The sequence below is a fragment of the Candoia aspera genome, chromosome 5 (assembly GCF_035149785.1).
Source record: "Candoia aspera isolate rCanAsp1 chromosome 5, rCanAsp1.hap2, whole genome shotgun sequence".
NCBI classification, from domain to species: Eukaryota; Metazoa; Chordata; class Lepidosauria; order Squamata; family Boidae; genus Candoia; species Candoia aspera.
This window is the reverse complement of record NC_086157.1, coordinates 37372069-37399160: the sequence shown is the minus strand read 5'-3', so window position 1 is coordinate 37399160 and position 27092 is coordinate 37372069. Positions and strand designations below refer to the sequence as shown.

General features: G+C 38.7%; 1 protein-coding gene across 1 annotated transcript in view; it reads right to left on the bottom strand.

Annotated features, from left to right (window-relative positions):
- Positions 1 to 7605: 7605 nt before the first annotated feature.
- VWA3B (von Willebrand factor A domain containing 3B) overlaps positions 7606 to 27092 on the bottom strand; it is a 94894-nt gene continuing 75407 nt past the window's right edge. Inside the window, 5 exon segments of the mRNA XM_063304363.1 lie at positions 7606 to 7921; positions 13957 to 14198; positions 15855 to 15952; positions 22709 to 22846; positions 25874 to 25998. Coding sequence (XP_063160433.1) covers positions 7650 to 7921; positions 13957 to 14198; positions 15855 to 15952; positions 22709 to 22846; positions 25874 to 25998 — 875 coding nt within the window. The 3' untranslated portion in view covers positions 7606 to 7649.

Below are 27092 nucleotides of genomic sequence, written 5' to 3'. Positions count from 1 at the left end.
GCCGTATGCTATGAAAGGCATTGTAGGCAGTAACCACCACCTTGAATTGCACCAGGGAGGGAGGGAGGGAGGGATCTCCAAAATAAATACTTGTGATTTTATGGACACTTTCCTAGAGGCAAGCCCCACTGAACTCAAAGAGGGTTACTTCTGAGTAAACATGCATAAGGAGGCAATTCTGGTATGTTTTTCAAGAGGCAGAAAAGAGGCAAAAGTTCTAAAAGTGGAGAAAATGTGTTAAAAGATAGGTGGCTAGGGGAAAAATAGTGATGATTACTCTGCATGAGAGGAGGGAGGGAGGGAATTCCAGAAGTGGAGAACTATGTGGGCCAGAATGGGGACATGGGTTTCAATATAGATCGTCACACCTTGAGGTGCAAAACATGATAAGTAACTAGTTACAAGCCTTGCCACATAGCATTTCTGAATGCATTTTGAGGTAATCATCTGCCCTCTTGCTCAACAAACCTGCTCTTGTTCAGTTCATGGACTTCACTGAAAGTCACCTTTGCTCCCTGATTATCATAAAGCATGGCTCCTTGATGCAATGGCGTGAAAACAGGAGAGGAAAAATATATTGTGCCAGAAAAATATACCATTTGCAATGGCAGGGGTTAACTATCTTCTTTGCAGGAAAAAAACACGACCTACCTGACAAGCTACTTGCAAGTCAAACGCAGGCATCTCTAAAGATAAAAGGGAATTGCTCGTGGGCTGATGAATGCAGCTGACAAGCAGATTAACATAAATCTCTTTCAGGAGTAGACAATACGTGCAATCTGCAATACGCTGGCTGGCCGTAAAACATGAAGCCTTCCCACTGCCATGATAGCAGCATAGATGTTTGCACCACTCAGGGTTATTACAAGGCTTATTATTAGTAGCAGAACTGGATGAATAATGGCAAAAATCCTTACCTCAAAAGAGATGCACTTGTATTTGATGGGCAAAGAGTGTCTGAAAGAAAATGCTGCTGATAAAATTCTGAAGGAAATTCTCTTAGGACAGAGCAACAGTTCCTTTTCAAGGAGGTGTTCTGGCATCTCTGTTTCCAGCACTCCCAGTGAACAAAATGCTCTGTTGTTCCATTCCTGTGCTTATTGCCAAACACTGTATGTTTTAAATACGCAGATAGTTTTAGACGCTTCACCTTCAGTACAGATATTCAGTGCTTGCCTACAGAATGAGGAAATAGAGCCCCCCTGTGTATTCTCTTGAATGAGTGGGGAATGAGCAGAATAATAGGTCCACTGTCTATCAGATATTTTTCAGATTGGGGTGATTGACTTTTAGGGAGTTTGCTTCTGGAATAGGATGATTTATTTTATGGTGGGAAACTAAAACAGTCATTTGCATATTGTATCTTAAAGGAAGGTTGGCTTTCTAGTTCAGATATTATCAACCTATGATCCACCACTCCCCCAAAATCCATCATTCATACAGTTTTGCTTACAGTTGTAATTCCAGGCATAGGATGGGGGATAACTGGGTTGGTAATAGTATGGAATTTGCAACTGTAGTTGATCACAAATGGAATATGAGTCAGCAATGTGGACTGTCTGCTAAAAAGGCAAATGTAATTTTAGATCAATAGAAGTATAGTTTCCAAATCATGGAAAATAATACTTTTGTTTTGCATTGATCAGGCCAACACTCAACACTCTTGCCCTGCCTCTTTAACATCTACACAAGACCACTGGGCCAAGTTATCTGTCAGTTTGTGGTGAGATATCATCAGTTTGGTGAAGGAGTTAAGTCATCAGGCTAGAAACTGGGAGACCGTGAGTTGAAGTCCTGCCTTAGGCATAAAGCCAGCTGGGTGACTTTGGGCCAGTCTCTCTTTTAGCCCCAGGAAGATGGCAATAGCAAATCACTTCTGAAATCTTGCCAAGAAAACTGCAGGGACCTGTATAGGCAGTTGCCAGGAGTCAACACTGACTTGAAGGCACAGATATAAAGAGAAAAAATAACTCAGTGGCATGTAAACACTTCCTTGATACAGGATCCATACTCATTGTGTGGACATGTTGGAAGGGCAGAGTTTAGGAGCTTCAGATATAGGATCCATTCTGAACTCAGTTCCATGAAGACCAAGAGATAATCCCCATGACTTGCAGCTTTTATTAAGATACTCTGGTTGTTCCTCTGGAAGATCATGATCAGAGCAGACTCCTGTATCCTGGCAGATTTAGTGGCAAAGAGTTATATAACATGTTGCCTCTATGGAACACATACAGTAAAGCTCTCAACATCTGGTACCCTGCTATCTGTTAAGCTGCAGTCAAAAGGATGCTGTCTCTACTGGGGAGAACAGTGGGCATCTCTTCCACATATGTTTTTCCCTATCGGGAACAATTTGACCATGGATGCTGAACTGTAAAATCTATCCATTTACCTTATGGTATTTTTCTTTGTTGTTCACCAATAATACTGTAAATAGGGATCAGTATATATGCAATATATAGGATTTTTTTTCCTCCAGTGCAATTTTAAAAAAATCAAATGCAATTGCTTTTTCTAAGAAATTGATTATCAAATAACAACATTCAGGAATAATAAACTCCCATTTGTCATGTAAAGAATGTCCCATGAAGGACTCTGTGTGATATTTAAAGGCAGCTAATTAGAAGGCACACTTCGTACTTACAGTAGTTTGAGCCACGTGAAATAACCATAGGCAATAATTGCTGGGCTACATAGTCCTTTTCTGAAAGGCAATAGAAAATGAGTGCTTTCCAAATATGACTAACTCAGTGACAAACAGCTAGAACTAGAACATGATTTTGGATGAAAGAAGAAACTAGATGAAATACCACCCTTAGACCTTCAACGTTTATGTTCCATGATAATAGGAAATGAAAAAAGAAACTTCTTATTTAACTAATGCTTTATTTGGAAATACAGCTGTTCACAGCTTCCCAGGAATCAATCCTGCACAATAAAATACATTGACTTGTATAGTGGCTACAGAAAAATACATTTCCCCTTCCCCTCTTGCATTTTCCACGTGGGAAAATATCTTTTCAGTTTGAACCTCTTTTGCTTAAGGATGTAGCCTTATGAATTCAGTAGGATCTTCTTCAGAGTAATATGCTCAAAATAGTAAAGTACATGAAGTGGCTGTACATGAATAATTGTATTCAAGCTTAGAATGAGCTTGAATTCTTCTCTACATAATTAAGAACTGATTAAGTTAATCCACTATATAGATTTTTAAAATTCTGTCAGTGAACACAACTTACTGGGCAATTTGGTAATGGACCAAATTCACTTCTATTGTAGGTTTACACTGCCCTCACCTGATTTCTGATAGCCTGTATTCTTAGAATTGTTTTGCTATACAATTTCAAAGTATTCAGCATAGTTTTGTGTTCTTTTACTCTATGGTTTCCAGATATTGCTCCAGGCTGCCTTCCAAATGATAGCATACACCAGAAGTTCTTTGAGGTTTTCCTGTTCATCAGTTTTACCAGATGGCCTGCCTGTGAACCAAACCCACATCCCTTCTATGGTTTCACAGTCTCCAACAAGCCTTTTTAGACTCCTGTGAAGAAAGTAACATTTAAGACCTACATTAATATATGTAGCATGAGAAAATAAAAGAGCATCTGTAACAAACTTTTGGATATTACTTTCTCTAAAATACCAACCTGGATATTGTTCCAGAAGAACTGTCCATATTACTGTCTAGTCTGGTTTCATAGTGTTGCATTGACTTGTTACCTGGCAATGTGGTCAAATTGTTTGGAGAGATTCTGCCAACCACTATAACCTCATCCCATTCTAATCCTGGTCTCTCCAATCAACCCAAAAGAGATTGACTTCAAAGCAGTTGGGGCCATTACTTCCTCAGTGAAGCATTTCTAATTTCTTGAGCCAATCCAATGGCCCTCACTGCTTCAGCCCATACAGGCCTACACCCCTAATTTTAATGGAGTATATGACATACATTCTGAAGGACCTATATTGAAAACTGCCTGTTCAAAGTGTTTATTAAAGTTCTAAATGGGTTGGGGTCCACATATATGAAGGAACACTTCCTACTATATAAACTACCTGTGCATCATGATCATTAGATTTTCTCAATGGTACAATCTATAGAGAAGCAAATTATAGGGGTATACAAGACTGGGTTTATTGGGGGGAGGTGCTCCAACTTTGAAATGCTCTCCCAAAGGAGGTGTGCTTAGTCCTAACACCATTTTCCCTTTATTGCCAAGTTAACACATTTCTTAATGGTAATATTTTAAATTATTGTACACTCACCTCAATTGTTCTGCCTGTCTCAATGTTATTGTATGTTAATCCTGTATATTGTTTTAATATATTTATCTCAGCTTTTTTACAAACAATACACTGAAATTCTTTTTTTCGACAGAGGCAGTTTAAAAATACTTCAAGAGGCTGTCCTGTTTTACAGAACACAGTACCAAGAGTTTTCTTCTTCCTTATCTAAATTAGACTCCCAGTTTTCTCATTCATCCCTTGTTAAAGAAGTACTGAATAAGCAGGTAGTCAACAGCTTCCCACTCCTGGCCTTTTGTCCCCTTAGCATTTAGTTTAGCACTCTGCCATGGGATGCTACAAATCTGCTGGAGTCTTTTGATCAGTCAGATGAGAGATGGTAATGCAGCTGCCATTAGAGGAAAGAATTTGCAGCTCAAGAGATGCATTTTGCACAGGTGACAGCCTTCCCAAGAAATAAAATGGAGTTTGGACATGAAGTCAGAGAGACAACAGGGAAATCAGAATGCAAATCTGGCTCTCATTTGTTTAGTTAACCCTGACTGCAGTATTCCTAATATATTCCAGATTCCAGTCAGCCCATAAGTCTTAAGACTAAACATTTATTATGCCACAATCCATAAATGCATGGTGCATAGTTTACAAACTTCATAGATCGGCCAAAGTGCCATGGCTCTTTGGCTGCCAATAGATAGAGGAAAACTAAAAGAGAATGCTCTTTGGTTTGATATGGGTAATATTTGTTACTCAGGACAGAGAATAAACAACTGAGAACATGCTAGGCCTCATATAGTAAACTGATTTTGATTAGACCCAAACAGCATTGTTTCAATATTTTCAAGATGCATACTCGAAGTGTTGATACACCTTAAAACATTGTTTTTTTTCTAGTGGATTCAGAATGAAAACATCATGAGGAGGTCAATAGGGAAAAAGTATCATGTTGCCTGTTCTGTCAAGAAGCACAACTTTTTGTTGGCAGTTATGAAAAACAGTGGAATGTTGAGTATGATATACTGCTCTGGTTTTCAACAGCACTGTATATTAGCCAATCAACTGGTTGAACTAGACAGTAGAAGCCCTTAGAGCAGTGTTTCTCAACCTTGGCAACTTTAAGACGTGTGGACTTCAACTCCCAGAATTCCCCAGCTAACCATGCTGGCCAGGGAATTCTGGGAGTTGAAGTTCACACATCTTAAAGTTGCCAAGGTTGAGAAACACTGCTTTAGAGTAACCTGTCCATGGCTTAACTCATGAAATCGAAAGTGTAATTGAAAGGATTCAACTCTTGTGCTTCTGTAGCCTGTGTGGCAGGGAAGTCTCTTCCCAGTGGCCACTGCACCCAAGGAAGGCCTAGCTCCTCACCTTCTCTTCTCACACAATGTTCTTAGGGAAGTTTGTAGCTCCCCCTGAACTCCATAGCAAATCCCCTTCTCAAACTCCAGTTCTTTGATAGCCTTTATCCAGTGGCCACATCTTACCTGCACAATTCCATCTAACCACTACATGGCAACCAAGGGATACAAAAAGAACTCTGCTGCCTTCTAGTGGTTGAAAGATTGGATGAGGAGCCACAGTAGGATTTTTAAAAAATATTAATTCAGTCAATTATTTGACGGGAAAGAAAAAAAATGCAGTGCAAGGAGTAACCAGAGTGGTGTGTATGTCACCTGGTGGAGACTTTTCACCTGATGGATGACCTTAGGCAAGGCTGAAATTTCAGCTGGGAAATCACCATTCATGGCTCTTGGAATGTTGTGCATTAAAGCTATATGGATAGCAGCACAGCACGGACTATTTGCAGGCATGTGGTAAGGGGTAAGATTTAGGATGGCAGGCTTTCCTTCCAGCTCCACAATGGGAAGGGAGTACAGCAAAGTATCAGTGGGAATGTAACTAGAAAGGAGGAATCTGATTTGGGCTACTACTCTGATCTAGCTTGAGAGAACTTCTATATTATTCTGCTGAAATATTTTTTATGAGAAGTTTTATTTTGATGCATTCTTTATAAAAAACACTGTGGCATGAGGGAGCTCTGGCTATTTCTCCTTCCCTTAGTGAAATTCAGTGAAATTTTCCTTTCAGTCGTTCTGCCAACACATTTTGTGGAGACTTTTAAAAGACCAAGTTTGCCTGACTTAACATACAGATGTGTTTTCATAAATATCAGTGGCTTTATGTTAAAACAGTGGAACCTGTTCAGTCAGCCAATCAGCAATTATTTCTTCTATGATACTATATTCTATTTACTCTCCCTCTTGTTTTTCTGCATTTGGGGTATCCCAAGGAGGCCATCATCATTTTTGTGCTTGAGTAGTATAGTGTTATTTTGGTTTCATAAACATCAGCACTCAGGCCTCTAAATCAGAAACAGAATAACTGCCCTTTCATATACCACATATAAATGGTTGAAGAGGGATCAAGAAGATCCATGAAGATTTGTTGGCACATGTTAACCTAGTTGTTTTACTCATGCAGAATGCCATTTTCATTGGGACAAGGGCCATACCAGCTTTTGAATAGTAAGCTGGAGGCTTGCTACAAGATGGGGCAAGGTCAGATAACAAAGGTTTAGAAAGTGAGTGGAGGTCAAAAATTAAACAGTGATTACCATCCCATCTCAATTAAAAGAAGCATAGAATTGAAAGAGGTTATATAGACTATGAAGTCCATCTCTTCAGTGTTAGGAATCTCACCATCTCTATCTGGAATCCCACCATCTCAATCTGTGGTTTCACTGTTTAACTACTCCCATTGATAAGATTTTTCTAATATTTGATTGGATTCTATTTTTTGTAACACAAATCCATTCTTCTATGCCCTGCACACTGGATCAATAGAGAACAACACTTGACCTTCTACGGGATCTCTTTTTAGGTACTTGAAAAAGGCTATCATATCCACACTTAATTTTCTCTTGTCCAGGATAACATATCCAGTTCCTTCAATCTCTCTTTATAGGAGTCATGGGTCTAATTCCTTGATCATTCCCATTATCTTCTCTGAACCTCTTGTCTGAATCCTCAAAGTTGCTTGCCATACTCTCCCATTAACACCTACACACAAGTCTCCTGTATAAAGGAGTGTGGCAGGAAAAGGCAGAGAGAGAGGTTATCACAGAAAAATAGCGTGTTTGTTGCTGGTAGGTTTGGGTAGGTATACAGGACAGTCATGACCCCACAACCATGACACCTTGGTCACACATTACACCTATGCTTTATTCTGTGTCAATATATCAGGCAGATGGATGGCCTGGTTTGAAAAGATCTCCTTACAAAGATCTTGTAATGCTATATAATTTTAATATAAAAAGTTTAATATCAAATGGTTTATTCAGTATTGATATAATACAGCTTCGAAACTGGTGACAAATCCCCTTTCCCTGTTTTCCATTTGCATGCTATTTATTTGCAACCGGCAGGATTGTCTTTTCTTAGAGCTATGTGGTACTGCTGAAGCCGTCTTGCCAACTCTTCCACCTTCTCAATGCTGGAAAGGGAGGCATTGCTGCTGCTGCCACTGATGTTGGTGCAACTGCTAAGCGGCTCAGAGGCACTCTGCTCGCACACATAGTGAGAGCCCCGAAGACCCTTAAATGGCCTACAGCCAGTAGCCTTTGACAGATAGGTCTTTTCAGCACTTGAGCAAAAACCATGTGGAAAGCTTTTGCAAGCATCTGCTGGAACAAGAGAAGATGATTAAGGGAGAAAGAGTTGAGTGAGATTAGGTGAAACAGATTTACTGCCTCTTAGACAGAAAAAACAACAGAACACATCATTAGCAACAAAGCAAACTGTCCCAGTCATAAAGTCTGTCACCAAGCTGTCCCAGTCATAAAGTCTGTCACTGGCTGAAATAAATATGGAGCTCCTCCATCAGCAATAGCTTCTGAAATGATGCAACAGTAAGCATGTTGTGTGAGCCAAAGAATGTGCACGTGGAGCTCCCCTGTCATCTATGGCAATGTGATGGATGTATATATGGAAATGTGGAAGCAGAGCATCATGGTGTTAGAACACCTTTAAGAATGTTTGTTTAAAATCCCCTATCCAAAGCTTCAACTACAGATGGGAAGCCAAATAGCTCTTAAATGTTAGATTAAGTTTCCAGCATCCATAGCTAATGGTGAGGGACACTGAGAAAATTGCTTCCCAACTTTGGTGAGCCATAAGGTTCCCCATTCTTGAAGTCAATGGGTATCATTGGTTTTAATAAGATTTTTGTTAATATATTAAGGATCAAGGTGGTACTATCATGAAGATTAGAATAAGATTAGAATAGGGACTTGTATACTTCTTAGCAATCATGCATTTGTTTTACTGAGCAATTTCATGAAGACTATTTCTAACTGTATTCACATTCACATTGCCAGGTGTTTTATAGAAGGTTTTGTCTGTGTACAGGAAAGTTCTAGATTTCCCTTAAAGTCCCAAAGTCAGACCTGACTTCAAATGTTCTTAAACATACTTTTTTGAAGTAGCTATCATGTCTCTCCTGAATGTTAATAATAGGGTTCACTGATCATGCTAAGGTAAATTTTAAATCCTAAACCCAGGTTTACAAAATGCACATCTATATAAGAAACATGCCATATGATTGCTGATTCACACAACATGCTGAGACAATTGTTGAGTTCCCATAAACAGTCCAGCCCCACTTTATCCTAATCTAGTATGCTGTGTGAACCCATTCAATACGTGGTATGTTTGACTTTGACTTAATGCAATGTGTAAACTCAGTCATTATTATGTATAAATGATGACCTAGTATTATTATTTATTATTAATGGATTACAGAAACCTTACTGGAATTCACAACCCATCCACTCCCACCCCCAAATAATGACTACATTCACACAATACACCAAGTCACAAACTAGTCAATGATATTTTAGTCTTCCATGATGTGCAAACTCAATCCACATGGTCAAATTATGGTTCAGTGTGTCATGCAAATTTCCCAAAATTGGTTTAATTGAGAAAATCATGGTAATAATATTGTATGAACAAAAATAATGAATTATCTAATTAAGGCTATAAAATGAGTACAGTACTGTAAAAGCGGATGTCAAATGAAAACTAGAAAAAGAAAAGCCCGTGTACCTGGAATTTGGATAAATTATACTTTTAAGCCCAGCTATGAATAAAAACTTTTTAAAAATCATACTACCAAATACACCATAAAATATTTATTTGTTGTGTTTTATTGATGTCATGTCTTATGATTTCAATATACAATATATACTAAAAGAAGACTCACAAGAAAACATTGTATCAATAAAGGGAAGTACAGTTAATGAAACTAAAGGCCAAGAAAAATATAGTAATGCAATACTAAGCTAACAGCATTATACTTTAGATGATAGCCAGTCATTCTAGTAAATAGAAGGTGCACACATTCCATCAAGAAAGTAAATATCAGTAATAATTCATTCATTTTAGAATTTACTGTTTAGAATTCTCTTCTCTTCTGCAGTTTCACAAAACATCCAAAACTAAAAACTAATACTTATTGTGAGTCAGGTGCTATCATTCTTCAGCAGAATAACTCTGGCTAGTGCCTAAGTTAAACCATACAACTGTTATTTGCCTATTTCACATGGAATACAGAGCAAAAAGTCATTTTTGTGAAGCAAAATTACAAACATTTAAGTATACTTATGTAAGTATCTAAGCATTTTGAATATCACGGAGTTAGTTTTGTAGCTGGTAGTTTAGACAATGCATTTAATTTTCTTTCTCTAGTTTTTTACCAACTGACCCTTAAAATTTCTAAAGTACCACAGGAATTTTCTGTTGAGTGAAGTATGTTTGCTTACCTTAAACATATATGAGTTTTAATGTCTAAAAGGCATCACATAACCAGTAAATCAGGATAGTAAAAAGATATTTAACAAAGAATATACACCTTCTGATTTTATTCTACTTTTTACATCCAGGCTCCATAGTCAATGGATTTATGCTGCTCTCTGTGGAGTATTCTCAGAAGAGAGAAAAGAACTGTACATTCCAAGCATCCACATCAATGTTATGCTTTACGACTACCTTAATGACTACCTTAACTGACATAAACAAAAGAGCCCTCACAAATTAAATGCTGGATAAAGCCTTCATAGCATGTCATTGCTGCTTTCCAAAAATCCAGTAGTCATGTGACAGCATTGTCTCATCAATATTCACATGAAATCAGACTGGGTTCTGACTCAGTACTATAAAGAAAGTACATCAACATAAAAAAAATCCCCCTGCTCAAATGCTTTTCTTTTAAAGATCCATACCATAGTAATCTTCACTATATTGAACGTCTGGGGAATTTTTTAACATTTATGTTGCTTTTTATTGTGTTAAAAAAAAATTAAAGCATTTGAAGTCTAAAACAAGCAAGTTGTCGATATAACGAGGCAGAAGAAAATAAGGACAGTCTCTGAGTTCTTGCCAAGAATAGACATCAGTCCCTATTGATTTGAATCATAAAATGGGAAGACCATATAGTTCAATCCCCTGTTCAGTGCATGTTCCACTAGAATATGTCTGATTAAAAGCCTAGTCCCTAAAAAACTTAGTGCTATACTGACATCAAGGGTTAAATGTGACAGGGGAGATAAATGTTGGTATCTGCATCTTCAGTAGAGAAAAATGCCCTGCTCCAGTCTCCTCTAAGGTTTAGTACTATGGAGTTTCTAATCCCTCCTACCAGATCAATGACCCTGATCAGACCCTGATGCTGGCAGGTGCATAACCCTATAACATTTAGATGAGTTGGGTACCACAAGATGATGTCAGCTCAAAAGTCATTCCTTTAATTACTGGAGAGCATCAAACTTTCATAAATAGATTTGGAGATCATGAGGTGGTCAAGGCAAAGCCAGAATGGAGTCTAATCAGTGATGGGGCCAGTACTGAAAGAAACGTTCCTCATTTAACAGGGTACATACCATTGGAACATGGACTGTGAGAACTATGTATCAAGAAAACTTGAAATTTCCCAAGTTGAAATGAGGTATACTGCATTCCGTGCTTTTTAAGAATAAGTGCTTTAAGAATAAGTGTACTTAAGGTCGATCAGAATGGGCCAATTTAAAAAAGATGATTAAATAATGAACCATTCAAGGGGTATCCACATGAAGGAATGAAGTGGCAATGATATTTTAAAATAGGACCTCATTAGATGTGTTTTGGGCTATAATTGAATATAGTACAGAATCATAACTATTAGAATAAGTGGATATCCAGAATTGCTGTGCAGTGCTTCAGATCTGATTCTGAAAAGTTACTTTGGAGTTCAAGAGAGTGTGAATAGAGCACCTCTCAGCAAGAGATACTTTGAAATCCAGTGGGGAAAAAAATCACAAAATTTCAAAGAGGAAAAGATCAAAGTGGCTTTCTGAACAAGCTATCGTGATCAGCAGGGAAACAAGGAGGATGGAAGCCTGGGGCATACAGTGTGTAGGTAGATTTTAATACCAAGCAAGAACAAGAAAAACTATTTCAATCAATAAAGGAATATAACAAGAAAAGATGAGAGATCCTTTTATAAAGACCAGGCAAACCACAAGAAAATTTATGCTTAAGGTAGGAATATTCAAGAATATGGATGATATCCGATGCAGGCAAATGAGATGAAAGAAAGATGGAAACACTATCCTGACATTAGGGGCATTCACAGCAAGCCAAGATTTCATCAAAATAAAGATGTACTTGTATGTGACATGACATGAAAGTGGCAGAATTTGTGTCACAGTGTATGCTTTGCCATTTGCATGCACATATAACCTCCATGGATGCCGATCACTGAAATCTTTTTCAAACAGGATTATAGACTATTATAGACAAAACGTTTGTACAGTGGGATTAAATTTAGAAATCAATTCCAAGAGAGAGTGAGGTGCAACAGGCTCAGCTATTAATCAGGAAAGCACAGGACAGATAAGATACCTATGGAACCATTTAAGCTACAGAACAGGCAGTGTAAGAGCAAAGACTGGCAAAGAATATTTTATATGCCTGTACTGAAAAAGGGGGATGCAAAGGAATGTGCAGATTAGTGAACCACTGCACTAATTCCTCACACAAGCAAAGTTTTGCTTAAGATATTACAAAGAAAAAGAGCAGTACAGGTAGAGAGAAATACCAAATGAACAAGCAGATTTAAGGGGAGACACAAAATCAAACAGCTAATAAAAAATAGATAACAGAAAGGAAAAGGGTATACATTAAGGATTACCTCTCCTTCATTGATTACAGCTGGTCCTTTGAGTGTATAAATCATGCCAAAATGTGGAATATATTAAGGTTAATGGGTGTGCCAGAACACCTAGATATCCTTCTGACCAATTTTTACAATGAATAAAAAATTATCTGGGGAAATAGTATTCAGAATAGGGAAGTGAGTGAGGCAAGAAAGTATCTTCATATCTGTTTAATTTATACAGCAAATATATTATAAGAATGGCAGGATTAGAAAAGGTGACACAATAACAATTGGAGATAGAAATACAACAATATGACATATACTAGCTGAAATTTTAAAAATACTTGTCTAAGCTGCAGTTCAGGCCTTCAAAAGGACGCTGGGTTTGCATACATCCTTTCTTAACCACTTTAGAAAATTGCTTGTTGTTAAGGGCCTTCAGAAGGGCAAGTTTCATTACACCGGGTGAGTTTCCTTCTCTCCCTGATGAAAGAAGTTTCATGCAAGTTTATTTATTTTCTGACCAATGTGTGCATTTCTGACCAAATTTCATGTGCCTGACAACAATGCATGCTTCAGTGAGACTAATACTAGCATAGCTGTACCAGAGCTTTATCTGAATGAGTCAGCAGCAACCTGTGATCTTCACAGTGTCTCTCTCTCCCTCTCTCTCTCTCTCAATCTCTCTGTCACATGTTCACTTAGCAACTATTTCACTTAACGACCTGGTCACTGGAACAGAACCCAGTCACTAAGTGAGGAATGGGTATATTCAGCTGTTAGTAAAGAAGTGAAGGTGGTAGACTGTTTTACATTCTAGGGCAACAGACAATGTCCTGGAGAAGTAAAAAGGAGATTCACCTTAGGGAGGAAAGCAATGGTAAACTTAGAAAATATCTTGAAGGATGTTTTGATGACAACAAAGATCAGAATAGTTAAAGCAACAGTCTTCCGAGTGGTAAAATATGGCTGTGAAAGTTGGACATTAAGAGACAGACCTCTGAATTATGGGTTACCAAGAGTATCATGGAATGCAAGAAGAACCAATCAATCAGTTGTGGACCAGATTAAAGCTGACTGTTCAACTAGCAAAAAATAACATATTGTGGGCATGTGATATGAGCAGGACCAGAACAAACGATTCTGTTTGGCAAGGTTTAGTGAAGAAGAGAAAAGCAACAGATATGGTAGATGGAAGTGATAAAAGAAATTACTGGAATGTCCCTGTTGTAGGACAGCCATCTTATCAATGGAACAGTAGTTGAGCCATTTAGGTCCGTGAGCATGTAGAATGCGTATGTATGTGCACATGTGCATGAAATAGTATCTGGACAGTCTATCTTTTGGGGCTATGTAAGAGTCTATGAAATAAATGGCAAAATTCCAAACATACGTAAGCTAATAAGACAAAGAAAAATATCAAGTAGGTAATGGATGAAAAGACCTACTGGAGCAGTTCCATCTTAGGTTCATCTGAATTTACAACCTGCCTTACATTTTTCTCCTGTTTACTTATTGTACCTGCACTTCCTTCTTTGAGACGAAAAGATGGTGATGAACTATTTTCTCTTCGTTTAATTCTGGGGGCAAACAACATCTCATCAGAGTCAGATGAAGACCAGTCTTTATAGCGCTCCTTTTTGCTTTTAACTCTTCGTCTGCCATTCCTTTTCTTCCAATCCCCTCCTACAGAGAGAGGTTTTTTCTCTCTCTGAGCCCATGAGACTGCTGTATGGAAGTGCTTCGGGACCTTTACATTTGGTCTATAATTCAAAGGAGGAAACAGAATGAAGGTAGGTATGGTGCACCTAAAATTTCAGCCATCATTTTATATATGGAATGACAGGGAGAGAACTATAGTAGCTCTCAATATATTTATATCTGTTCTCTATATCTGTTCTACTCATTACTGTATCTATTCTCCCATACATTACTGATAATTCCCATCATACATAATTCCACTTATGGTATTTACACTGCCATTCAAACATTAGCTATTGTAAAGTCGACTAATGGTACACTCCCATCTGGGATGGTCTTCCCCATACAGCTTCAGGAGGGGCACACATGGAGCAGTGAGGGAGAAGGGGACACCTGCCTAGCCAGCCAGACTAGCTGAATCAACCCTTGTGACCAGTAGAGTGACAGATGTGGCTACCAGAGCACCCTTACATTCTTCATACATTAGCACATGAAACTAACATAACAGTCCTTGCTATAATAATCCTGTCATGATTCTCCTTCCTACCATTGTCACACAACCCTTTTCTAGGTCTCTTTCGTTGTTAGGATAGGTATGTACAGGGGCGGGGGGGGACGGGGACATGTGATGAAACCTGTGTCATGACATCATGATGTAAACTCTGCTGTTCCTTAGTTGTATCAGAATCAGGACACCAGCAGGGAAGAGCAGGGTTTGTTTTGAGACATCACTGCACACATGTCATTATTTTTCGGTTATTATAGCTTGCTGCAGATGCCTACGGCAGTTAGCTAAATTTTAGCAAATAGTTCCCCTAGCATAACTGCAATTCAGAAAATGAGGAGGTTCATTTTGATAAAAAATTCTTCCAGATAATAGCTTTAAAAGGATTCAATTATTAGACACTACAATTATTGTTTAAGCAGATTGGATGCCAGCCATAATACATTAGCCAGAGATGCCCTTCTGCAAGTACAAGAACCTTGCTCAATAAAATAGAACTGAAATGCAAGGTGTACTTCCGCTAGCGCAGTGCATTACATGGTAGTTTCTGATAGCTCTTGAAAAAAAACACAATAGCACAAATAACACAAATTCACTGCTGGAATTTCTTCCATTTGCCTACATCAAAGCTCTGCATTTTGGCAGGTCTTGATTACAAAGGCTTTGACACCTTACTTGTGGTTCTACTGCTACACTAGAAGTTTAATTTCCGCTGGCAAATTTTATCACTACCTACTGTACTTAAGGGGCAAACTGAGTATGGACACTTCCTGTGTAGCATTGGGATCTTAGGGAGTGGGGAGTGGGGGAGTGGGGAGTGGGGGGGTGGGGAGGGAAGATTTAAATTTTTTCTCTATTTCATTTCCAACAAGCATCATCCTCAGTTGTTATTTCCAGCAGGAGGACGGTCTTTCCCAGAACCAGTAAGGATTTATTTTCCAATGCAAACAGTATCCACAGAAGACAGAAGTCACTGGGGAACAGCCTTCATACTTTCTAAAACTAAGAATCTGTCAACATTACTGATAGTCACACTAGCAGTTTTAACAGGAACCTGGTTTAACAGATATCTGACTGTATTTATTTATTTTATTTTATTTATATTTCAAAATTTGTCATCACCCATCTCACTCAAAGAGTGACTCTGGGCGGTTTACAATAAATGCATACATGTATTTTGTTTATAAAATAAAAAGCATTCTTTCATTCTCACATGAGGTAGTCCATCATCTTGGTCATGTTGATGTAGCAGCAGGAACAAGTGTATCTCCTATGACTGATTTTAATAAGCCCGTTTCGTACACAATGATCCTACAGTAGAAAAATTAAAAAAATTAAACTTTGATTTTTAACCTAGCAAATTACAGATCATTCAAATTAAAGAAACTTGTTACACAGCAACAAAAAGTGGTAAGCTGAATAACTGTAGTACACAATGAATTGGAGTTTAAGTTCCCAGAATATTTTAACAGATAAGCATTATTTACTGAAAAATAGTTGGCTATACTTCGAACCACAAGAAAGATCAATCACTAGACTTCTTCTAAGTAATATCAAGGAGAAGATTGTTAAGGTAAAATGATATATTGAATAATCACTCTATATTATTAATTATCTACAGCATGTTTCTCATGCTAGATATACTGATTTTACCTATCTGGGGAGCTAAAGTAGAGGAAACCATGCTAACCTCACTGCTCTGTTTCAGGGACAAATTGATGTCAACAGCAAAATATATAGCTACTTTACAAATTTCCTGCTCTTTTTATTGCTAAGAAATAAAGATACAAAAAAGAAAAAGAAAAATATTATACATATTTAAAAAGCTCAGATTTTAAACACATCATTAAACCTTGATTATTGTCTTTCCATTATACCAACAAAAAACTTATAAACAGAAAGTAAACATATATATCAATCCAGGATTAGAAATCTGAGGAAGAACTGTCTTTCCTTCATAAGAGGCATCTTTTTGCTACGCCCATGCTCAATAAATCTTTCTTTGTATAATGATAAATTTCAAACTTTCATACATAACTTAAAATCACGTTCTCATCTTTAAACCATATTACTGTTTCCAATACTCTTTATTTATTTTAAAAAAGAAAAGGTAAACACAGAAGCTTCAGCAAAGGATCGTTACCTTGTCGTGGTGCTGGAGCTTGAGCACCTCAATGATGCCATGAGCTAAACCGTGTAGGGCCACCCAAGACGGGAAGGTCATGACAGAGAGGTCAAACTAAATGCAATCCCTGGGGAAGGCAATGGCAACCCACCCCAGTATTCTTGCCGTGAAAACTAAATGGATCAGTACAACCAGAGATATGTCGGTATGCCATCGGAAGATGAGACCCCCAGGTCGGAAGATGGTCAAAATGCTACTGGGGAGGAACAGAGGATGAGTTCAACTAGCCCCAGACGTGATGACGCAGCTAGCTCAAAGCCGAAAGGACAGCTAGCGGCCGACGGTGCTGGTGGTGAACGGCGAATCCAATGTTCTAAGAATCAACACACCGTTGGAACCTGGAATGTAAGATCTATGGGCCAGGATAAATTGGATGTGGTTATTGGTGAGATGTCAAGATTAAAGATAGACATTTTAGGCGTCAGTGAACTGAAATGGACTGCAATGGGCCACTTCACATCAAATGACCACCAGATCTACTACTGTGGACAAGAGGACCACAGAAGAAATGGAGTAGCCTTCATAATTAATAGTAAAGTGGCTAAAGCAGTGCTCGGATACAGTCCAAAAAATGACAGAATGATCTCAATTCAAATTCAGGGCAAGCCATCTAACATCACAGTGATCCAAATATACGCCCCAACCACAGATGCTGAAGAAGCTGAAGTAGAGCAGTTCTATGAGGATCTGCAGCACCTGCTGGACAACAAGCCTAAAAGAGATGTTATTTTCATCACGGGAGACTGGAATGATAAGGTGGGCAGTCAAATGACACCTGGAATTACAGGTAAGCATGGCCTGGGAGAACAAAATGAAGCACGACATAGGCTGATAGAATTTTGCCAAGACAACTCACTCTGCATAACAAACACTCTCTTCCAACAACCTAAGAGACGGCTTTATACATGGACTTCACCAGATAGACAACACCGAAATCAGACTGACTACATCCTTTGCAGCCAAAGGTGGTGGACATCTATACAGTCGGTAAAAACAAGACCTGGAACTGACTGTAGTTCAGATCATGAACGTCTTCTTGCACAATTTAGGATCAGAGTAAAGAGATTAGGGAAGACCCACAGAGCAGCTAGATATGAGCTCACTAATATCCCTCAGGAATATGCAGTGGAGGTGAAGAATAGATTTAAGGGACTGGACTTAGTAGATAGGGTCCCAGAAGAACTATGGACAGAAGTTTGCAACATTGTTCAGGAGGCGGCAACAAAATACATCCCAAAGAAAGAGAAAACCAAGAAGGCAAAATGGCTGTCTGCTGAGACACTAGAAGTAGCCCAAGAAAGAAGGAAAGCAAAAGACAACAGTGATAGGGGGAAATATGCCCAATTAAATGCAAAATTCCAGAGGCTAGCCAGAAGAGATAAGGAATTATTTTTAACCAAGCAATGCGCGGAAGTGGAAGAAGACAATAGAATAGGAAGGACAAGAGACCTCTCCCAGAAAATTAGAAACATTGGAGGTAAATTCCAGGCCAAAATGGGTATGATCAAAAACAAAGATGGCAAGGACCTAACAGAAGAAGAAGAGATCAAGAAAAGGTGGCAAGAATATACGGAAGACCTGTATAGGAGGATAACAATATCGGGGATAGCTTTGACGGTGTGGTCAGTGAGCTAGAGCCAGACATCCTGAAGAGTGAGGTTGAATGGGCCTTAAGAAGCATCGCTAATAACAAGGCAGCAGGAGACGATGGTATCCCAGCTGAACTGTTCAAAATCTTGCAAGATGATGCTGTCAAGGTAATGCATGCTATATGCCAGCAAATTTGGAAAACACAAGAATGGCCATCAGATTGGAAAAAATCAACTTATATCCCCATACCAAAAAAGGGAAACACTAAAGAATGTTCAAACTATCGAACAGTGGCACTCATTTCACATGCCAATAAGGTAATGCTCAAGATCCTGCAAGGTAGACTTCAGCAATTCATGGAGTGAGAATTGCCAGATGTACAAGCTGGGTTTAGAAAAGGCAGAGGAACTAGGGACCAAATTGCCAATATCCGATGGATAATGGAAAAGGCCAGGGAGTTTCAGAAAAACATCTATTTCTGTTTTATTGACTATTCTAAAGCCTTTGACTGTGTGGACCATAACAAATTGTGGCAAGTTCTTAGCGGTATGGGGATACTAAGTCATCTTGTCTGCCTCCTGAAGAATCTGTATAACGACCAAGTAGCAACAGTAAGAACAGACCATGGAACAACGGACTGGTTTAAGATTGGGAAAGGAGTATGGCAGGGCTGTATACTCTCACCCTACCTATTCAACTTGTACGCAGAACACATCATGCGACAAGCTAGGCTTGAGGAATCCAAGGCTGGAGTTAAAATCGCTGCAAGAAACATTAACAATCTCAGATATGCAATGATACCACTTTGATGGCTGAAAGCGAAGAGGAACTGAGGAGTCTTATGATGAAGCTGAAAGAAGGAAGTGCAAAAGCTGGCTTGCAGCTAAACCTCAAAAAAACCAAGATTACGGCAACTAGCTTGATTGATAACTGGCAAATAGAGGGAGAAAAAGTAGAAGCAATGAAAGACTTTGTATTTCTAGGTGCGAAGATTACTGCAGATGCTGACTGCAGTCAGGAAATCAGAAGACGTTTAATCCTTGGGAGAAGAGCAATGACAAATCTCGATAAAATAGTCAAGGGCAGAGACATCACACTGACAACAAAGGTCCGCATAGTTAAAGCAATGGTATTCCCAGTAGTAACATATGGCTGTGAGAGCCAGACCATAAGGAAGGCTGAGAGAAGGAAGATCAATGCTTTGGAACTGTGGTGTTGGAGGAAAATTCTGAGAGTGCCTTGGACTGCAAGAAGATCAAACCAGTCCATCCTCCAGGAAATAAAGCCAGACTGCTCACTTGAGGGAATGATATTAAAGGCAAAACTTTAGCCACATAATGAGAAGACAGGACACCCTGGAGAAGATGCTGATGCTAGGGAGAGTGGAAGGCAAGGGCAAGATGGATAGATGATATTCTAGAGGTGATGGACTTGTCCCTGGGGGAGCTAGGGGTGTTGATGACCGACAGGAAGCTCTTGCGTGGGCTGGTCCATGAAGTCACGAAGAGTTGGAAGCGACTGAATGAATAAACAACAAACACTGAAGACTTAGAATCACCTGCAGTATGTACGTTTCAATACTGATAGTAATTTGGGAATTTTAGACTCTGCTAATGCATCTGAATCAATTTGAAAGCAAGAGATGCTTTAATTGACTATATTACTATGTAGTAATGAAAGTCAAGGAATACAGTGAAAAAATTAGATTAAGACTAAATATAAGGAAGACCAGATTAGTAACAACAGGTACAGCAACTGACAGTGAAAATAATGCAGTGGTGGATAACTATCAACAGTAAAAGAACCAGGAGTCAAGAAATATTCCCCAGACTAGCATGAAATAGTGTAGTAATGAAGGCATTGAAAAAAATATTTCCATGACATGGAAATTCAGATCCCATGCCTATGCCTACAAAGATTGGAATCATGTAGGAGATAGTGTCATGTTCCCCGTTGCAAGGCATAAGTGCATCACAACGGGGAACATGCACATCAGGAAAAGAGGAAGGGTCAACCATTGTCCCATTAACCACACACATAATCCCTTAAGCACACATAATCCAAAACCCATCAACAGATAATAGGAGAGCAACTCAAACAGGACATGGAACCATCAACGGATCGGGGGAACTCCTACCCATTACCCTGGGGGGACGCACCTGTACCGGACGGAAGCAAAGAAACAAAGAGAAGACATCGGAGATAGCCCGGAAAACCCATCAGAGAGCGATACCGGCGCTAAGCACCATTCCGGACCCAGCTTGGTGACAATGGGGGGTGGAGGAGAGCAAGGTCCGCCACTAATGTATAAACAGGGCATCCTGCTACTACACCCCCATTCCCGTCTTTTTTTCTCGTACGCATTCTACCTCAATAAACTCGGAAATCCTTAGTCCCACTAAGTGAGTCCGTGTCTTATTCGAGGTAAGGGCTATCCTGACAGATAGTTTTCCTTGTGATACTCTATGGAAGCAAAAGTTGGATTTTGAAGAATCAGAATAGAAAAAGTACTGACACTTTTAAATTTTGATGTTGGAGAAGACAGGAGAAATTCTCAGGAAATACCACAGATAGCCAAGAAAATAAATAAATGGATCACAGAGCAAATCAATCCAGAGTTCTCACTTGTGGCATAAAGTACCAGGCTCAAATTATCATACTTCGGATACATTATGTTATGGCCTAGCTTGCTTGGGAAATGTATAATGCTGGGAAAGGTGGAAAGAAAGAGAATAAGCAAATGATCAGCATCAAGGTGGATGGACTTGATTAGCACTTGATTAGATGAGTGTACTATTAGAAGCTAGAAGACCATCGTGGAGAAGGTCTATCCATCTGGTCACTAAGAGTCGACACTAACTTGAGGGCAAATAATTATCTTTTTTTTAACAAAAAAATTAGCATTATCCAAGGCTTATTGTTCTTTTATAAAAGTAGACTGAGCAAGATGGACAATATTACTGTCTGTAGTAAATGGCCCAGGATTGCTACCAATATTTTGGCATCAACATTTAGTATCAAGAAATCAGATAATAGCTTGCACAACCAGGAGAAACTTTACCAACCATGATTGCAGTTATATAAATCTATAAAGGAAGTTAAAAACTATATTCAAAACAGCATCATTCTAAACCTCTAACAAAAGAGGCTGTAGCAAAAAAAATCAATGTGTACCATTCAATAAGATAGCAACTAGGACCAGGAGATTTTCCTGTTTTCATGGATTTAATAGTATCTATTATATCCTGAAAAGAAAAAAGTGCAGCTAAACAAACAGCTTGGTCATGTGTAGCTTTTGGAAGAATCATATTTTTAAAAAGTATTTTAAAAATTCCTTGGTAATCTTTGACTCAGCATTATAAAGTTGAGCATTGCTAATTTTGATAATTGCTAATTTATTAGATCATAGTTATTATAGTTCTGAGCATCCTTAGTAGCAAAAATAATAATACTTTATTGTAGCTGGTTTAGTTGAGGGGCCAATAATTTATCCAGCTTTCCCTTGTTCGCATATCTTTGTTTATGTAATTATATGAACATTCCTCATTAAGTGCATAGAGGGAATTAAGTAAATTATATGAACACTTCATATAATTTTAGTGTAGGTTGTGCTGTGTATGTACTTACAGGTTTTTATTTTCCAGTTTTTCTTGTTTATATATTTTCTTCAATGAAGAATATGCAATAATACAACCATAAATATAATCCTTAAAAGCATCACAAAGAACCATTAAGTATGCAGTGTCTGTTTTTTAAAAAAGGAATTCTTCAAAATAATTTTCATGTCTTTTATAAAAGCATTAGCCTTTAATAATGATGTATTTAAACAACATTTGGAAAAAAATAGTAAGGCTTCTTTCTCCTCCTCCTCATTATTTTAGGGATATAATTGGATATGACAATAGACCTAGTTTATCTATCTGATGTATTTAATGAGATACTAAAATAATAATTAGAAATAAGTCCAAGGTGAGGAAAAAAGCATATTCTTGCTGTGAAAGTTTCAGAAGTTGCCATATATCAACCAAATTAGTGCTTGTAGCCCTTTTCATGTACCACAGAACAGGAATTTAAATTAAGAAAGGACAAAAGAAGTTGTATGCTTCCCATTTAATCAGTTGCCTCAACCTTGACAACTTTAAGATGCGTGGAGTTCAATTCCCAGAATTTCTCAGCCAGCACCTTAAGGTAGCTGAGGTTGAGAAAGACTGGGTTAACCAGTAGAGGGTTGACTTGGTACATTCAGCACATTGCCATTCCAATCAGAAGTGACTTGCTTATCACCTACTTACCTTTTTATTGTTGTATTTCAAAACTGTGTAAAGTTTATCATCTGAACCAGCTTTATTTGGTGTTGCTATGACAACACCAGGGACATAAAGCTCTTCACCCAACTGCTTCCTTATTCTGGTGAATACATAATCTCCGACCTGTTGAATAATTATAAAGTTGGGTTGAACATACCCATCTCAAATATAATTGTCCTAAGGTTTTATCTTCTGAATATTAAGAAAGATGACAACACAGTAAGAGTATACAAATATATATACAGATTTTTAGTTAAAAAATTCAACCCATGCCTGATTCTTCTCTGCAGTTAAATTCTACTCCACCCCTCAAAAAACTGCAGAGATGAACCCACACTTTATCCACTTAAAAGTAAAAACAGAAATATAGCCTGGGGGTGCTCAACTGACACCCAGAAGCTGAAATGGCAAAATGTGTTTAGTTTCAGCTCCAGTCACAGAAGTGGTACCTATTTATCTACTTGCCTTTGCATGCTTTTGAATTACTAGGTTGGCAAGAGCTGGGGTGAGTGCGGGAGCTCACTCCGTCACATGGCACTCGGGTCTCGAACCACCGAACTTGCAACCTTCCGTTCGTCAAGCCTGGTGTCTTAACCACTGAGCCACCACACCCCCACCTCACCCAGGATGGAGATATATAATTGTGTATCATCAGCATGTTAATGATACCACATTCTATGGTGATGGATGATCTCACCCAGTGGTTTCATGTAGATGGGGAAAGCTCTGCGGCACCCCACACAAGACGGGTCAAGGGTCAGATCTCTCATCAACTATCACTACCGATTGGGACCGGCCCTGGAGGAAGGAGGTGAACCAGCTTAAGTCTATGCCGCCCAACCCCAACTCCCTGAGCCACCCCAAAAGGATACCATGGTCGATGTATAGAAAGTCACTGAGAGGCCAAGAAGAGCCAGGATGGATTCACTCCCTCCATCTTGCTCCCACCAGAGATCATCCATAAGTGCGACCAATGCAGTCTCTGTCCCATATCCCGGCCTGAAACCTGACTGGAAGGGGTCTAGATAATCCATTTCATCCAGAATCCTCTGGAGTGGTAACGCCACCACTTTCTCAACCACCTCCCCAAAAAGGGGAGGTGGGAGACAGGACGAAAATTGTCCAACACAGTAGGGTCTAGTGATGGTTTCTTGAGGAGGGGGTGTACCAGCCGGGAACACCCCCTCTCTCAAGGATGTATTAACCATTGCCTGGACCCAACCACATGTCACTTCCCGGGCTGCCTTCACCAGCCAGGAAGGGCATGGGTCTAGATGACATGTGGTGGCATTTACAGTCTGGAGGATCCTGTCCACTTCCTTAGGTCCAACTGTTCCCAGATAATAAGGTAAGTACGTTCCCTTGGCATCTCCCCAGACTGTGCTTCACGCTTAGAGTCCAATTTGGAATGGAACTGAGCGATTTTATCCTGCAGATGCTCAGAAAACTCCTCTGCACAGCCCTGTAGGTGGATTACTGAGTCCACCTTACCCAAAAGGGATCGAATAATCTTAAACAGGGCCGTCGGGTGACATTCTGCGGACGTATATACATGCCAGCCTTTAAAGCTGATGCAGAGAGCTTCCTTCAGGTGCCCTTGTGGGAAATGCACAAGCATAGTTATTCTAGGACTATCAGAGCTAGGCTGCAAAAATCCAGATGGCCACTAGATGGCAGCAGAAGATTAATTTTTTTCCTGCTTCTCCTTGCTGCTGTCTGATAGCTGTAGCTATTTGGTTACTGTGGTACTTTCACTACAACGCTCACTGATTTTGAGGTATATCAAGCATTATGGAAGTTTAGTCTTGCCAGCTATTTTTAATATGCACCTTTAGACTTCTGGTACCATTTGATGCTGCTGCATTTAAATATGTGGACTTAATGATTTGTGGTTTTTACAACTGAGCAGTTTTATGAGTTTTGTACTGTAGTCTTTCTTTTTCATGAGCCATCTAAGATTTTGCATAAAGGTCAATAAACAAATAAATAGTTCTTATAAAATATATAAAGTGTTAGGAAACCTCTTAAATATACCATCTGAACCTAGAGTTTCCCTCATCCTTCATAAACTATGGAAATTGGAAATAACCCAGGATAATTATTAGACTATAACCTCTATTTTAAAAAAGAGTTAAGAATTCTGCACGGAGCCCATCTTAGCTTAGGCGTTTTTGTTTTTGAAAAAAAGGAAAAGAAAAAAAAACAAAGGGTCAGTTTACTTAATAAATATGCAGTACCAGATGTGGTACAACATGTTTTTTCACAAAGCATTACCCAACTCTGATACTTACCTGAAAATAAACACTACTGAATTTATTAGGGCTCACTTCTAATTTGATATGATGAGCTGCATCTGACAAACAGCTATATGTATAAATTGAACATGAACCACATCAAATCACAAATCAAGACTGCTGATCAACACAAGCCATACAATTTTTAAAAATCTATTTAAACGTACATGGAATTGCAGTTCCATACAAGGCTATGTCCCTTTCAACTCTACAATAATTTTAATCTAAAAATTTATGCTTTATATGTACAACAGCCCAAGAAGAAACTATTCCTAGTCCTAGGAAGAAAGTTGGCAATGATGTCAATAGCAATTCCTTTCCCAAGGTGAACAGCAATGCAGAGCTGATTTTGACCAAGATTGCAGTATGGGAGAAAAATAGGGTAATTCCCTCTCCCATGCTCCACCACTCAAATCTTGATCTCTTCCCCACCCTTGTCTACTGTAAAGGCATTCACCCATTTCACATGTGGCTTATACAGCTATTATGATTTATTAAAGAAACAAATATTAAACAAAATGGTACAATAAATGGAACATAACCCAAGGCACATAGTGCACATAGTGAGTACCCCTTTCACTCAGCAAATTAAGGAGAAATATTTCTTTTTAGGAAAGACAGCTGGTTTTCATGAATTCTCTAGACCTAGTCATTTTCACAGGAATGAGGAATTCCTTGGATCAAAACTGGACTTTCAGCATACAGATGCAGTAAACCAGCTGCTCTGATCTCATTTGCATTCATACAGAATTTCCAAACACATTAAAATAAAAAAAATATTGCCTTAAAAAAAGCACCATGCAGCCTAAACTTAACAAAGAATTTAAGTTATCTTGATAAATAGCATGTTACTTACTTGTAAGGGTGGACAAGGCATTGCACCTCCTATAGGCATAATGAACTTCAAGGGAACAATCTCTGTCTGCCCATTAAGAAAATCAACAAGTGCATAAAATGATGTGATGCTTCTTACCACTGTTCCTGAAACAAAGACATGGTGGAAACCTCCACAGTTAAATTACATGCAGAACATCCAAATACATCTTCACATTTCATCACATCCTCTCCATTCAAAAGGAATTCAAGTAATGGAACTGAAAAAGCCCCTGCCTGAAGAAAGTGCAAGAGAACTACTGCCACTCAAAAGAAAATAATGTGGGATTCAACAATATGATCTGATGTTGAGTTGATTCAATATGATAAATCATTATTCTGGTCCCACCACCAATTGAACCTTGAAGAGCGCTCAGAGGGAGCCTGGAAGTTCCCTCTCTAGCCGCGTATCTGACAAAACTGAAAGGAGCTGTATGCATGTATCTATATGCACATTCCTCCAGGCTGGCAGAGGATCTTCTTGTTTGGAGTTGGGTGTTTTTAAATGTATGTAAATAAATATAAAAAATTAACTGCCCATAACCTGAAACACCCTTAGAACCTCTTTTCATGCTCAGAAAATGTCCATAAGGTGTGACAGATGTTTGGCTGGCCCTACAGTATTGATGTACTTCAAATTTCATATCCATAATTTATCAATGGCAAACAATTGTATATCTATGTTCACACTAAGCAAACTATACTAGATCTTTTAATACAGGGGTTTTCAAATTTTTTCAGGCCACAAAGCCTATTAGGTAAAAAAAGAAATTTTTGGAATCTCTGATCAAGAGGCAAAATTCTGGTGATAGAAAATTGTCTGTGTTTAAGAAAAAAAATATTAGTCTTATGGAATCCCATCAAGTTTGGAAAAGCCTGTTTTAACACATTCTCTTTTGGAAACACTCTGGAAAATTGAGCTGTAGGTTATGAAATGAAAGTCAAGAAAATACAACTATATTAAGATTTGAGAACCAAATGTAGTTTCACTGGCAGTCCCAACTATAAAAAGGCAACTTCTGAGGTCAACACAACTCCCAGCCTTCATAATGATATATCCCCACCCTTTCTCCTGCCATACACCATTTTTTTGTTTCTCCAGTTCTGAAAACTAGGGCTGGATACAAGGCTTCATTCAGTCAAGCAGGAATGGAAACTACTCAGGCAAGCTCACAAGAACTCTAAGAGCACAGGAATATTTA